Source organism: Mandrillus leucophaeus, unplaced genomic scaffold (assembly GCF_000951045.1).
Source record: "Mandrillus leucophaeus isolate KB7577 unplaced genomic scaffold, Mleu.le_1.0 Scaffold800, whole genome shotgun sequence".
In the NCBI taxonomy this organism is placed as follows: domain Eukaryota; kingdom Metazoa; phylum Chordata; class Mammalia; order Primates; family Cercopithecidae; genus Mandrillus; species Mandrillus leucophaeus.
The window spans coordinates 592,491-607,450 of record NW_012108698.1 but is presented as its reverse complement, the minus strand read 5'-3'; the positions used below and the strand labels follow the sequence as shown (position 1 = coordinate 607,450).

The 14,960-nt window shown below is 42.2% G+C and overlaps 1 protein-coding gene across 1 annotated transcript in view; it reads right to left on the bottom strand.

Annotated features, from left to right (window-relative positions):
* Positions 1-9,814: 9,814 nt before the first annotated feature.
* Positions 9,815-14,960, bottom strand: part of KIF13A (kinesin family member 13A) — a 256,044-nt gene continuing 250,898 nt past the window's right edge. Inside the window, exon 39 of the mRNA XM_011967586.1 lies at positions 9,815-11,081. Coding sequence (XP_011822976.1) covers positions 10,233-11,081 — 849 coding nt within the window. The 3' untranslated portion in view covers positions 9,815-10,232. The remainder of the gene's footprint in view (positions 11,082-14,960) is intronic.

The window sequence follows — 14,960 nt, the reverse complement described above, 5'->3', positions numbered from 1 at the left end:
AGCTGCTAAAGAGGCTGAGGCAGGAGGATCAAAGTTCAGGAGGCTGAGGCTGCAGTGAGCCTGATCACAGCACTGCACTGCAGCCTGGGTGACGGAGTGCACTTGCCTCCACCAGGAATAGTAGTACAGTTTGATTACTGACTATAAGTCACACATTCAGATAATCCTAGTATTTTGACTTTTTTCTTTATTAATATCTCCTTTGTCTTCCATGGGATGTGCCTTTCCTTTTGACTCTGCTCTTTATGAATAAAGGAGTTGGATTCCCAATTCACTGAGAGGTTTCAGTTAGCTTTGCTTTGCCCCATGGCTTCAGGTATGTAACTTCATAATAGTTACGGTGGTTTTAAAATATGTCTACAAATCCTTTGACAGTCTTCTTCACAAAATGAAGAGCCCAGTTCCCCTCCCGTTCAGTGGGGGCTGGACTTAGTATCTCACTGCTCATGAATAGATTATGGTGGAAGTAAAGTGTGACTTGAGACCACGTCATAAAAGAGGCACTGTGGCTTCTGCTTGCTGTCTTGGACCACTTGCTCTGGGGATGCCAACTGCCACATTGTGGGGACATTCAAGCAGTATGGAGGGGTCTACAGAGTGAGGAAGTGGATCCACTCTAAAAGTGGATTCTCCCAGTCCCAGCTGAGCTTTCGGGTAACTGATAACTAACTCTAGCTGACATCTTTATATATTTTTCCTATTTATACACACACACACACACACACGCATACTTTTTCTTTTTAGCTCTTGGAGCAGAAAAGGAGAGCAAGAACTCTTACTCAATTACATTTTTTTTTTTTTTTTTGAGATGAAGTCTTGCTTCGTCACCCAGGCTGGAGTGCAATGGCATAGTCTTCTTCTTCTTCTTCTTTTTTTTTTTTTTTTTTGAAGTCTTGCTTCGTCACCCAGGCTGGAGTGCAATGGCATAGTCTCGGCTCACTGCAACCTCCACCTCCCGGGTACAAGCGATTCTCCTGCCTCAGCCTCCCAAGTAGCTGGGATTACAGGTGCCTGCCACCATGCGCAGCAAATTTTTATATTTTTAATGTTTATTTCTTGAGACGGAGTCTCGCTCTGTTGCCCAGGCTGGAGTGCAATGGCGCGATCTCGGCTCACTGCAACCTCTGCCTCCTTGGTTCAAGCGATTCTCCTGCCTCAGCCTCCCAAATAGCTGGGACTACAGGGCTGTGCCACCATTGTATCTTCAGTAAGACGGGGTTTCACTATGTTGGTCAGGCTGGTCTCGAGCTCTTGACCTCAGGTGATTTCCCCACCTGGGCCTCCCAAAGTGCTGGGATTGCAGGCCTCAGTTACATTTTCTTTCAATACTTTTTAATTACATGACCAGAAAGCATTACTTTATAATAAAGCATAGTCACGTAATTAGCTTTTTTTCAACATTATTCTAAAGCTTCTAAAATATTATAATTTAAAAAATAATTATTGGCTGAGGCAGCATAATTTAGTAGAACACAGTATCTTGTCCTTACCTAACCCTAAAGCTTTTTAAATTTTTTTTTAGTAAGAAGAGTGGCATTATTTTACATTTTGTAAATCTCTCTAATGTCTGACTTAATAGATGAAAGCTGGATTCCCAAAGCTGCTTTGCATTCAGTCTGTTACAATATCACACGTGAGGTAGCCTCTGGAAAACTCCTCTCCACACTCATGAAAGAAATAGAGTGAAAAAGACAAATGATGTATTAGTAATATAAAAATGGCTTTGACCTTGACTATCCGTGAAAGTCTCTTGAGAACCGCCCCTCCTCAACCACCCTTTGAGAACTGCTGCTCGTTTCATTTCCTCACGTTACGTAGAAGGACACAGACCTCAGAAATCCAAAATGACACAGCCTGTTAGTGGGAGGATACAGATGAGAGAGTTTGTCTCACTTCTCTTGCTTAGGTTTTCAGTCAGATACCCTGATGGCCTGTCCTGTTCTCTGTAGCTGCAAAGACTGTCACAATATATTATCCCTGCAAAAATTTTAATGAAAAAGGAAACATCACCAAACCTCATAAATTCTACAACAAGCATACTGTGTTTGAATTTGAATTATGACATTTGAATTAGGATCTCTATTTGAACTGAAACACTAAGGCAAATTCTATGGCGCCCTACTCCATGCAAGTTGTTAATGACAAACTGCACAGTAAATACCACAAACACGGAAATACCACAGTGTCTGCGTCTGAAATATAATTGTGATAGATTCCAAAAAAAATTTTTAAAAATTAAAAAAAATCTTATCTTCTACATCCTGCGGAACCAAAAACATTTTCTCACGTACTGGCTGAAAGGGTAGTGGATGTATTAAGAGACTACAAATAGGCTGGCAATCGTAGGGAGCTTTTTAGATTAACTAGAGTTGTTCTGAGATGTAGATATTTTTCATTCTCTAACCAGACCTTATTTTTGTCTTTTTGAAAAAACATCAAAGAATCTTCACGGTCACCTAGCAATGATTTCCTTTGTATTCTATTAGATGGTACAAATCTTTAAATGGATCATAGCCTTGTTCCTTAAAGAACGTAGTGTCAGCCAAGCATGATGGCTCATGCCTGTAATCCCAACACTTTGAGAGGCCAAAGCGGGTGGATTCCCTGTCTCTACTGAAAATACAAAAATTAGCTGGGTGTGGTGGCAGGCGCCTGTAATCCCAGCTACTCGGGAGGCTGAGGCAGGAGAATCACTTGAATCCAGGGGGCAGAGTTTACAGTGAGCTGAGATTGCGCCACTGCACTCCAGCTTGGGTGACAGAGTGAGACTATCTCAAAAAAAAAAAAAAAAAAAAAAAAAAAAGAACATAGTGCCTACAAAAGCTGGTCTAGCAAAGGACATTATTCCCAAGGAAGCTACTCCCAACTGTTGGGTTTTTTCAGGCTCTACATTCTTTAGTTTTGAATCATGTGGCATATATATATATTTTTTTCTTTTTTTTTTGAGACGGAGTCTTACTCTGTCGCCCAGGCTGGAGTGCAGTGGTGTGATCTCGGCTCACTGCAACCTCTACCTCCCGGCTTTGAATGATACTTCTGCCTCAGCCTCCTGAGTAGCTGGAACTATAGGCATGTGCTACCATGCCCGAGTAATTTTTGTATTTTTAGTAGAGACAGGATTTCACCATGTTGGCCAGGTGGGTCTTGAACTCCTGACCTCAGGAGATCCACCCGCCTTGGCCTCCCAAAGTTCTGGGATTACAGACGTGAGCTACCGCGCCTGGCCAGAGTTTATCTTCCTTAATGAAAGAACTCACAACCGAGGCAAAATGAACTTTTTAGGTAAGCAGTTGCTTCTTTTCTGGTTTCCCTTTGAGCAAATTCTTTCCATTTCTCACCAAACCGCCAGAGGCCCCCAGGAAGGGAAACTGGCAGCTCCAAATGACCCTTTCCTCTCCCCAGGAGGACACAATGAGGACCCTGCAGCTGGTCCCCACGACTCCTACTCCTGTGCTAGAGGACAGTTCGAGCCATAGTCCCAAAGGTCTTTTTATAAACAGCTATTCTCCCTGTAAGTCGGTGCCATAGAATCACAAGGTTGTATTTCTGTTATGATAAAATGTGTGTCCAAAAAACTATCAACAAATGTGCTGACACTGGTACTACTGTATCTTGGAAATAATCGTTAAACCCATGCCTCTAACTAGCCAATAAAATGTCCTAAACCCAGTTTGTTCTAGTCATAATGACAGATGACAATGTCACTGACCTGAATACCACTGGTCTCACACTAGCAAGGTGAATGATATTTGTTCATTTTCTCTTGAACTATACATTTAGTTGTTATCTTTTATTTAACTATTAAATAGCTGCTTTCCTCTTTCCAAACCCATTCTCTAAAATTCAAGTAAGTTTTGGGATTTTTTTTGGGTCCCTTCTCTCCTTTCCCAGGGAAGTCTCTACAGGGCACCCTTCTGTCCAGAACAGGCTAGATCTAATTCTTTGTAACTTCAGAAAGGGTATTTTGAACAGCTGAGATTTTTCTTTTCTTTTTTTTTTTTTTTTGAGCGGAGTCTCGCTCTGTCGCCCAGGCTGGAGTGCTGTGGCGCGATCTCGGCTCACTGCAAGCTCCGCCTCCTGGGTTTACGCCATTCTCCTGCCTCAGCCTCCCGAGTAGCTGGGACTACAGGCGCCTGCCACCATGCCCGGCTAATTTTTTGTATTTTTAGTAGAGATGGGGTTTCACTGTGTTAGCCAGGATGGTCTCGATCTCCTGACCTCGTGATCCGCCCACCTCGGCCTCCCAAAGTGCCGGGATTAGAAGCGTGAGCCACCGCGCCTGGCCTGCTGAGATTTTTCTGAAAAGATTCTGTAATAATTCTGTTTTTAGATAAGATTTTTATGATAAGCTACTTTTAGCCACTGTTTCACAGGTGGCAGGGCACTGCTGCTTGCTGTAAAGATTTAAGCATCGTTAACAGGTGTAACATGCCATGTCCTACCTGCTCCAGATAGCCCCCCTCCACCACGATGGGATTGGTCTGTCTGGAACTTGTGACACTCACCACACCCTTCTGTCCTCTGAAGGTGCCCAGTTTTCAAGAGGCCTGTCCGTCCATGACATGTCACCAGGCTGAACACAGAGACTGACAAGCAAAGTGTGGCCTGCATCCTGGCTTTGCTACAGCTCCATCAGTAACTTCTCTGCCTCAGTTTTCCACCTGTCAAACACTTAATGTCCACAGTACCTATGGGTCTGTTGCTGTGAGGATTAAATGAGATAATGAATATCAAATGTTTAGAACAGTGCCTAATACACAGTTGACCCCTAATAAATGCTAGCTGATATTATTATTGTTTAACACTACAGAGACATGCACACATAGAAATATGGTAAGTTAGATTTGAAACTAAAGGCAGGGTTATTAAAGACAAACAATTGATGTTTTAAAATCTGAATTACACGGTTTGTATTCTAAAACACACACACACACACACACAGAAATCTGTACCAATTAAACACAATAAAGTTGAAAGGGGATATAAATTACAGTTTTTCTTTTTTTAACAGACAATAGTAAAATACTACAGTCAGCTCACTATACACACAAATCATGAACAGCAGCTTTTCATTAAGGTTTCCAATATCTTACTCATTTACCAACTCGAAGAACTTAAAAGAAAAAAGGTACAGCAGGCTGTGTACGCATTCTCTCTCTCTTGCTCTCACAACACATTTATAGCTGTACATCCAGACCGATTATACAGGCATCTACAGAGTAGGTACAGAAAGGACTTTTGTAAAAATTTCCATACACATAATCCTTCAATGTCTCCATTCGTAGGAGAATTTTACAAATGAAGACATGACAGCAGGGTCATCTGTATTCGATCATCTCCTGCAAACATGGTAAAGTGTGAACCGTTGCACTTCATAGCTCAGTCTGTCTCCTCAGCATTTTCCAGAATCAAGCAAAATAACAACAGCAAAACCACACCACAGTGAAACCTACCAATCCAAAACAAAACCACACACACAAAAACACACAAAAATTAACACCTCCCACCCCACCCACCCCACCACAACTCCTGGCTGTCCTTGTGTTTTCTTACAGTAATACTGCTCTTTTCATTCCACCTGCCCAGCTGGGCTGAGCCACGGTCCAGGCAACTACGGAGTCAGAGCCCCAGTCACTGTCAACAGTTATAATACAATGTCAAGTCAGCAGGTGGTGGGGCAGGTGGAAGACCAAAGAATATAGCTGTGAGATTTCTCAGTGTGCTTATGAAACAAAGGACAGAGAACAACAGCACGTGGCTTGGCAGCCAAGGGAATTATGGCACCAAACTTGCAGTCAAACATACATGTTCATACAAAAGAGTGGACAGCAAAAATGTTGTCTTATGTAAGTTCTTTGGTTATAAAGAACAGCATTCTATAACCTTTTCTGCAAAGAGGGATTTGCAAGCTCATTCTTAGGCAATAAAATATTTTTCATCTGCTCATGTTATAAGAGATCGCCCAAGTTGCTTTGTAACAAAGTCCAGTACCTTATGATTTTCTACAAATCACCTTTATCTGCATTTTAGTGTGCAGCCTTGTCTGTCTCCAGACATACTATAGATACACATTTCATATACATAATATATATTATTTATAAAAAACAGATTAGAGCATTGACTCCAGATTCTACAGTAAGAACTGATTAAAATTGTACAAGAATAAAGTCTCTTGGAATCTGCAGAGGTTTCTATACAGTGGAGGTGTGTAGTAAGTGCAAACAAAAATACTGTCACTTAGTTAATCCGGGATTTTCAGTTCTCTTGCTTTCTGGAAAAAGCAGAGGCTGTTGATTCACCCAAGTGACAAAGTGCCGCTTCTCCCGCTGGGGAGGGGAAAGGAGGTGGCCCAGGAAGTGCACGGCATAGATTCTCCAGCTTCTGGTCTGAGGTCCAGCCAGGCGGCAGCGCGTTTTAAAGATGGGGCTGGTTCTTGCCCAAGGTAACCAGGTGAACAAAGACGCCAAGCTGTGGCCTGAGGAAGGGGTGCTTGCGGCTCTCACCGTGAGGTCGTGCCTCCCTGGAATGCAGAGGCTGGTGAGTTGATGCTTCTCATCCCCATCCGCCCACCTCACCCACAGCACCCACTCTCAGCCCAGTCCACAACCACCACCAGGGGCTCTTCCTAAAGGGACCCACAGGATTGGTTTTATTATGGAATCCAGTGCTGGAATTCACACTGTAGAAGCCCCGAGGTGATGTTTCTAGGAAAAGTAATGACAGTAACACCCAAAGTAAAAGTTAAAAAAAAAAAAAATAGTAACTTCTGGATGTGCAGTCTAAGTCATATCGGGGTTTGAACAAAAGTCAAACTATGGTTCTCAGAAATTTTTTTTTCTTTTTTTGAGACGGCATCTCGCTCTGTCACCCAGGCTGGAGTGCAGTGGTGCGATCTCAGCTCACCGCAAGCTCCACCTCCCGGGTTGACGCCATTCTCCTGCCTCAGCCTCCCAAAGTACTGGGATTACAGGCGTGAGCCACCACACCCGGCCTCTCAGAAAAAATTTTAAACTGTCAAAACAACTTATTAAAACCAATGTAGTAAAAACATTATAAATCAAAAAATCTTAAATTTTTGTAGAGACAGGGTCTTGCTATGTTGCCCAGGATGGTGTCAAACTCCTGGGCTCATGCAATTCTCCTGTCGTGGACTCCCAACGTGTTAGGACTACAGGCCACTGTGCCTGGCTCCAAAAAAATTTTTTTTTTTTTTTGAGATAGAGTTTTGCTCTTGTTGCCCAGGCTAGAGTGCGATGGCGCGATCTCGGCTCACTGCAACTTCCGCCTCCCGGGTTCGAGAGATTCTCCTGCCTCAGCCTTCTGAGTAGCTGGGATTATAGGCATGTGCTACCACTTCCGGCTAATTTTGTGTTTTCAGTAGAGACACAGTTTCTCCATGTTGGTCAGGCTGGTCTCAAACTTGCGACCTCAGGTGATCCACCCGCCTCAGCCTCCAAAAGTGCTGGGATTACAGGCATGAGCCACTGCGCTCGGCTAAAAACTCTTTAAAGGAGAAAAATCTCTATAATCCCATCATCTTGATATAACATTTGTAAACTTCACTTTAAACCATGATCTCTGGGAGGAACACATTATTCTGGAAACTTTCCAATCCTTATCTTCTCCTGTTGGGTTCTAAATAATCTAGGCAATGAAAACAAAAAGGGGGTTGTTGCTCCTCCTCCCTCTTCCATGGGCAGTGCTTCCCACAGTATGGCCCTCAGATACCCCGTCTCCTATTACTCTATGGGGGTACAAGGGGATGGGGAGGAAGGAAGGTTTTGTGAATACCTTATTTCCCCTATTGCACACTGTATAAAGCAAAATCTTAGGGCTGGAGGGCAGTGACTCCTGGGAATTTGAATTTTTTTTTTAATTTTAATTTTTAAAATTATTTAAACAGAGATAGGATCTCGCTCTGTTGTCCAGACTGGTCTTGAGCTCTTGGGCTCCAGTGATCTTCCCGCCTCAGCCTCCAGAATAGCTGGAACTACAGGTGCAAGTCACCAAGCCCAGGTGAATTTGAATTTTGTTTTTTTGAGACGGAGTCTTGCTCTATTGTCCAGGCTGGAGTGCAGTGGTGCGATCTTGGCTCACTGCAACCTCTGCCTCCCGGGTTCAAGTGATTCTCCTGCCTCAGCCTCCCGAGTAGCTGGGACTACAAGCGTGTGCCACCATGCCTGGCTAATTTTTGTATTTTTAGTAGAGATGGCGTTTCGCCATTTAGCCAGGCTGGTCTCGAACTCCTGACCTCTGGCAATCCATCCGCCTCATCCTTCCAAAATGCTGGGATTACAGGCATAAGCCACCATGCCCGGCCATGAATATGAATTTTTAAGAGGCCTGCCACACCCTCCTTGCCCCTAGAGTTTGTAGCACCTTTAGGTTTGAGAAGCAAACCTAATCTTTTTTTTTTTTTTGAGATGGAGTCTTGCACTCTCGCCCAGGCTGGAGTGCAGTGGTGTGATCTCGGCTCACTGCAAGCTCCACCTCCTGGGTTCACACCATTCTCCTGCTTCAGCCTCCTGAGTAGCTGGGACTACAGATGCCCGCCACCACGCCCGGCTAATTTTTTGTATTTGTAGTAGAGATGGGGTTTCGTCGTGTTAGCCAGGATGGTCTCGATCTCCTGACCTCATGATTCGCCCGTCTTGGCCTCTCAAAGTGCTGGGATTACAGGCATGAGCCACTGTGCCCGGCCGAAGCAAACCTAATCTTACACTAAAGAATTAAAGAGTCTTTGACACTAGCCTTCCTGACAAACAAGGGTTGACAAGCTGATGTATACCGGCCGTGCAGCTTCTGCTTTAGTCCAGGTAAAGAAAGTTGAAGACCTAAACAAATGCATGTATTGCTTGCAAGAACAGTGGTGAGTGCCCATTATTATTCTTATGTCAGGAAAGGAAGTCTTTTTCTTCTTGTCAGAGATGACTGTTTAGGTTTTGGCAGTTCAGTAATGAGTATGCTGTATAAATGACCATACACTGAAATTTTAAGGGCTGGTATGGAAAGCAGGGGCAAAAGCGTTGGGACAAAAAGCCACATCAATGGAATAACTTGCTTAGCAAAACAAAGGGATAGAGTAGCACCATGATTATCTTACTTTTACCAAGCCTCTTTCTAGCTCTGTCAGTTCTTTATTTTGCTAAACCATGACTCTCCCATACCTTTTACAGTTGGGGGACCAAACAAATGAATGTGAAGGCGAATCAATGGTGGCACTTCAGAGCAGAATACTCAGAAGCAGAATATCTCTTATTTATGTAATTTGTGATTTTCCTTAGGAATAGTGGCAAAAGCTCATTTTGTTCTCATATGAAAATTAACCAATATTGATCAGGCACAGTGGCTCACGCCTGTAATCCCAGCACTGTGGGAGGCCAAGGCAGATGGATCACCTGACGTCAGAAGTTTGAGACCAGCCTGGCCAACATGGTGAAAATACAAAAAAATTAGCCAGGTGTGCTGGCACGTGCCTGTAGTCCCAGCTACATAGGAGGCTGAGGCAGGAGGATTACTTGAGCCAGGGAGGTGGAGGTCGCAAGGAGCCAAGATCGTGTCACTGCACTGCAGCCTGGGTGACACAGTGAAAGCGATACTCCATCTCCAAAAAAAAAAGAGAAAATTAACCAATATTATAAACTAACCTGAGTTACTTCCAATGTCCAAACTTCAACTGCTGGTGGAATTTGCCTATACCACCCCAAAGCACTTTTCACCTATGGGCACCAAACGACTGTCTTTTTCCAATTCTATGATATATATGTTTTTCTTTCCACATTTTACCATCTCTGAAATTGGGATGTCTTACAACTGTTGATATGATAAAGTTTACCTGGCAGTATTTTTTCTTAATGATACAAAAAATAATGGATCATATAACAATCAAAGGAATCACAGATCTGATGAAATATGGTAGATGCTACCAGAATACTTTGGGAAAGCTGGTAACTGAACATCTCAGGGAACGAATATGAGATTGATCCTTATCCATCTTAACACTTAATTCAATACCAACCCATATACCAGGTAAAGAAAATCCACTGGTCCTATAATTTCACAGTTGCATTCTAGTTCCCAAAACAGACTTGCTCTCCGACAGAGACAGCTGTGCAGGAAGTGAGCCTGCTTCTTTGTGGGCTCATCTTTGCTGTCAGAAACATCTGGATGAATCTTTCCTACCAAGTTGCTGTGGTGAAGGGCCTCTGGGGTTGGCATACAGTTAGACATACTCATCGACAGCACATAACCCAAAGGGCTGCCTCTGGAATTATTACCTGGTCATTCTCTAACTTGGAATGCAGCTGGCTGGGGTGGTGGAGCCCATCGGAGACAGTCTTGCTGCCTGTTTTATTTGGTAGGTTCCTCCTACTGGAAAGCTCTCCAGCAGAAGAATCTGTCAAACCATCAAAATCTTTTCCCTCTGACACTCCCATAAATTCTGTGAAAGAATGGTCTTCAAGGATGCTGGTGGTGTGTTCTACCGTCACCTCCCTGGGGCAGAATCCCCTGGCTGGCTGGCTAATTTTGCTGGGGCAGTTCTGAACTGAGCCATCTAGTTCTGAACATGAGCCAGTCCTGCACAGTGATTTGGAGTTTTTCTCAGGGATGCTCTGGGATGATGGGCTTCCTTTGACTAAGGCACTGTTTTCCTTGAGTGGCACCATAATTATCTTGTCCTTTACCAAGCCTTTTTCGACTTCTGTCAACTCTTTGTTTGAGGATGGCCTGAAATCATGCACAAGCGATGGTGTGGAGTGCTCGGTGGAGTCTGCATCCTTTGTCTGAATGGCCAGCTGGTCTGAGCTGTCACTAGAAGGGACCACCATGTCAGACAGGGTGGCATTGGAGGCACTGTGGGAAAAGTAGCCACTGGTAATACTGCTGGTGGTAGGGCTACGGGACACTTCTTTCTCCAAGACCCGTGAGTTTGACAGATCTACTTTAGAGGAAAACCATTCCCTGTTCTCCAAGCTGGCATTGTAAACACTGAAGTCAGCAAACTCCACAGGTACATAAGGCTGTGAACTTATTAGCTTCCTATTAATAGCTTCCAGCTCATTTTCTTCCTCCTCAGAGTCCTATAGAAGTGAAGCAAAAGTCAGTCATTAGCTCCTTGTAGCAACTGTACTGTTGAGGTAAGTTTTAAATACTTGGTTGTTAAAGGCATTCACATTCACATGGTGTTCAGTGTTTTCTTTTTGTCTTTCCAAATTTGGCCAGATCTTGTCACCTATTGCAGACCTAGGTATATCAGTATTCTCAGAGACCTGTGAGTATAACCCCCTTACCATCTAATATGAATGGGATTTAGTTCTTAAAGGCTCACTCAGTACCAGTTAGAAATCATTCCTTCCCTGGTTTAAGAGAAAAAATGGAACTGAAATGCAGTGGACATTTTATTAGTTATTCAAAATTAGTTTTTAGTTGTGATGTTTTCTCTTTCTCATTAAATGAGCAGAGAAACAGGCAGAAGCAGAGAAGAGCCACTCCATTTGTCTTTAGAATCTTCACCTTGGGAAGCAAAGTGCAGGTAGTTAAGGTAATTTGTAAAAAGTTTCTCAGCTATTTTACGGGGGAAAAGGGAGTAAAACAAAGAACCCAACTGCAAAAGGGCAAAAAACACAATTTCAACAGTCATTCTTATATTATGCTAAATATTGTAAGGCTATAAAATACTAACAATCTGACAACTACCGTCTTCTAGGATCTTTAAGAAGTATGAGTAGAGGGTTTGGCTAGAAGGTGAAAAAGGCATAGTAAAGTTTAAATGAAAATCTCCTTTGTAAAACAGTTTTCAAACCCTGTTCATAAAAATTGGTAAATATATGCAAAAGTGGGTGTCACCAATTCCCCAGTCTCTCTTCAAATGAATGACTCTTTTATATTTGGTAGAAAAAATGTGGGCATTTTAAGTCCAAATAAAGTAACTGATAAACTCTCTAGCCATTTCTAATTAATCTCCGAAGCACCTAATGAAATCACAAATATTGCTTTTGAAATGTGTCTTTCATTCAACAAATACACACTGAACATCCACTACATGGCAGCCATTGTCCTAAGGACTTGGGAATAGCAATGGTGAGCAAAAGAAGGCATGGTCCCTCCCCAGAGAATTACAACTTTGCGTGCTTGCTCTTAGAACAATCCTGGACTCTGCATGGATGGATAAAAAGTTCATTCACAGGTAAACTTAGACACCTCAAAAACAGTTAGCTTTCTTTCATTGGTCATCCAGTTTAAAGCATCTGTACAATTATAACTACTAGGTGCAGGTAAAGACCTGGAACCAAAACATCAACCTTACTCATTACGTTTGCATTTTGTTAATGTACCTATTTTATTTTTAAGATTTACTTATTTACTTATTTATTTATTTAGAGACGGAGTTTTACTCTTGTTGCCCAGGCTGGAGTGCAATGGCGTGATCTCAGCTCACCGCAACCTCCACCTCCCAGGTTCAAGTGATTCTCCTGCCTCAGCCTCCTGAGTAGCTGTGATTACAGGCATGCACCACCATGCTAGGCTAATTTTGTATTTTTAGTAGAGACGAGGTTTCTCCATGTTGGTCAGGCTGGTCTCGAACTCCCAACCTCAGGTGATCCACCTGCCTCAGCCTCCCAAAGTGCTGGGATTATAGGCGTGAGCCACAGTGCCCGGCTAGGATTTATTTATTTTTATTTATTTATTTACAGACAGGGGTCCCGCTCTGTCACTCAGGTTAGTGTGCAGTGATGCAACTGTAGCTCACTGCAGCCTCAAACTCCTGGGCTCAAGCAGTCCTCCAATCTCTGCCTCCCGAGTAGCTGGGATTACAAGTGTGAGCCACTGTATCCGGCCCATAAATTTGCATTTTAATCAAGGTGTGTGGGGGGAGGGCGATATCTTCAAGGCGTGGCATATATGTGTTCACAAATGAACATAAATTTCATCTGTTTAGATTAGTAGTAATATTTTCTTTTGCATCTCAAGAGTCTACATACCTCAAAAAAAGTTTAATACTCTTTTAAATGCTTCTCAGCTTTTAAAATAATTTAGTTTTTATAACTTAGTTGTAAATATGTGACTGAAAATAAATGTGTAAAGGAATTGGCGATCTTAATTCCTTAGCTGTTAATCAAAGATGAATATCAAATATCAGTGATAAAGTTCTTGAAACTGGCAAAACAAAATTTTTGGCAACACTAATCTCTTCCCATCTTATCTTTATCTGCATTCTAAATTAAGTAGCATTATCAAAAAAGTGGGGTGGAACATTCTTTCCTAGGGTTGGGGAGAATGTTGGTGAAGGAACAAAGATTAAACAGAATTGTGTGAACCAGTAGCCTTTGCCTATATTTTCTAGATTCTCCTGCCTCAGCCTCCCGAGTAGCTGGGATTACAGGTGCCTGCCACCACGCCTGGCTAAGTTTGTATTTTTAGTAGAGACGAATTTCACCATGTTGGCCAGGCTGGTCTCGAACTCCTGACCTCAGGCGATCTGCCTGCCTTGGCCTTCCAAAGTGCTGGGATTACAGGTGTGAGCCACTGCACCTGGCACAAAATTAAATTTCAAGTGTTTGTATCTATTCCATTTCCTTTTGATTTAAGCTGGCAAAGAAACACAATTCTCCAAGTCCAAGCATACCTGATGCAATTAATTACTAAATTACTATTTACTATAATTAATTACTAAAAAGTTATTTACTGCAAGGAAAATCAAATTTAAAAATGAGAATTAGTAATCTGGAGTCCTTTATACGCTTGAAGTTATTTCTTCTTGAGACCAAGGAAAGGCCTGTTATCCTAAAATACAATTTTGCTGAATGAAATATGTAATCATGAATTTATTGAGTGGAAATAGTTGTAAATTTATCAAAGATAATAAATTATTCCTAAAGGATTAGAATGACATTAATAAAACTAAGAATCTACAAAGCCCCAAGAGATGAAGTTCAAATAGGGAGCAGTTCACAGTGGGGAAAATAACCCATAAAGCCCAGAAGGAAAGACTAAAACAGTAGGGACAGCTTCTTCCAGAAAAAGGAAAACTTAGTAGAGATTAAACATTTTCCAATACTTAAAAGGAGATTGAAAGAGTTATTGCCAATTAAGGGAGGATTTAATTGGCTTGAACTTGTATTTTGAGGGAGTTTGGTTTAGACTTTTTATACCAGAAACATCATTTCTCATTATATCTTAAGAATAAACTAAGCACCTTCCTACAATGTCTTAAGGACAAAGATAATTAAAAGCCTATCTAAAGTGGTACATGGAGTCAAGTTCTCAAGCTTCTCTATATCTACAGTCTTCATTTGAGTTTTGCAATTTAACTTATGCAGCTGATATTTACCTATAGAGAAAACACCTTGATTTTAAAAAGGGATTGAAATCCACATTAAAGCAGCGACTCTTTGTAAGGAATTTCCTTGATTAATGCAATTTCCACTCCTATAATAATCATGTCGTGCTGTTCACCAGAGGTCTCTTGCAGAACTGTACCAGCCAAGGGCTCCAGTACTTCTGTCCATGGTACTGAGGAGTGAGCGCTTTGAAGAGCAGCTGCAGGGCATACTGGAACTGCACTATTTTTGGAAGCACCTGGAGTCACTGGAGTCCCCTCAATTATGCTGAGGAATGGGGCTCTTTGGTCTTATGCTCTCATAAACTGTGAGACCTTAAGGAAGTTGCTGAACAATTATAACCCTTTGTTTCTTCTTCTGTAAACGAGAGGAATAAACCACATGCTATCTATGCAAGACCTAATAGAAGGGTCGTGTGGATACTGGGAAAAAATCACTGACTTTCTGCTATTCTCTATGCTTTATGACTTAAAAAGACTCCAAAAGCATATTGTTGCTTCTGTCTTAGTCATACGAGACATGAAGTACATCTAAGTTACTATGGTAATTAGGTGGGTTAAACAATAACAGGAACAATGTCTTGATACTGTCCTTCTCAAGAATGATTTCAAACTCTCT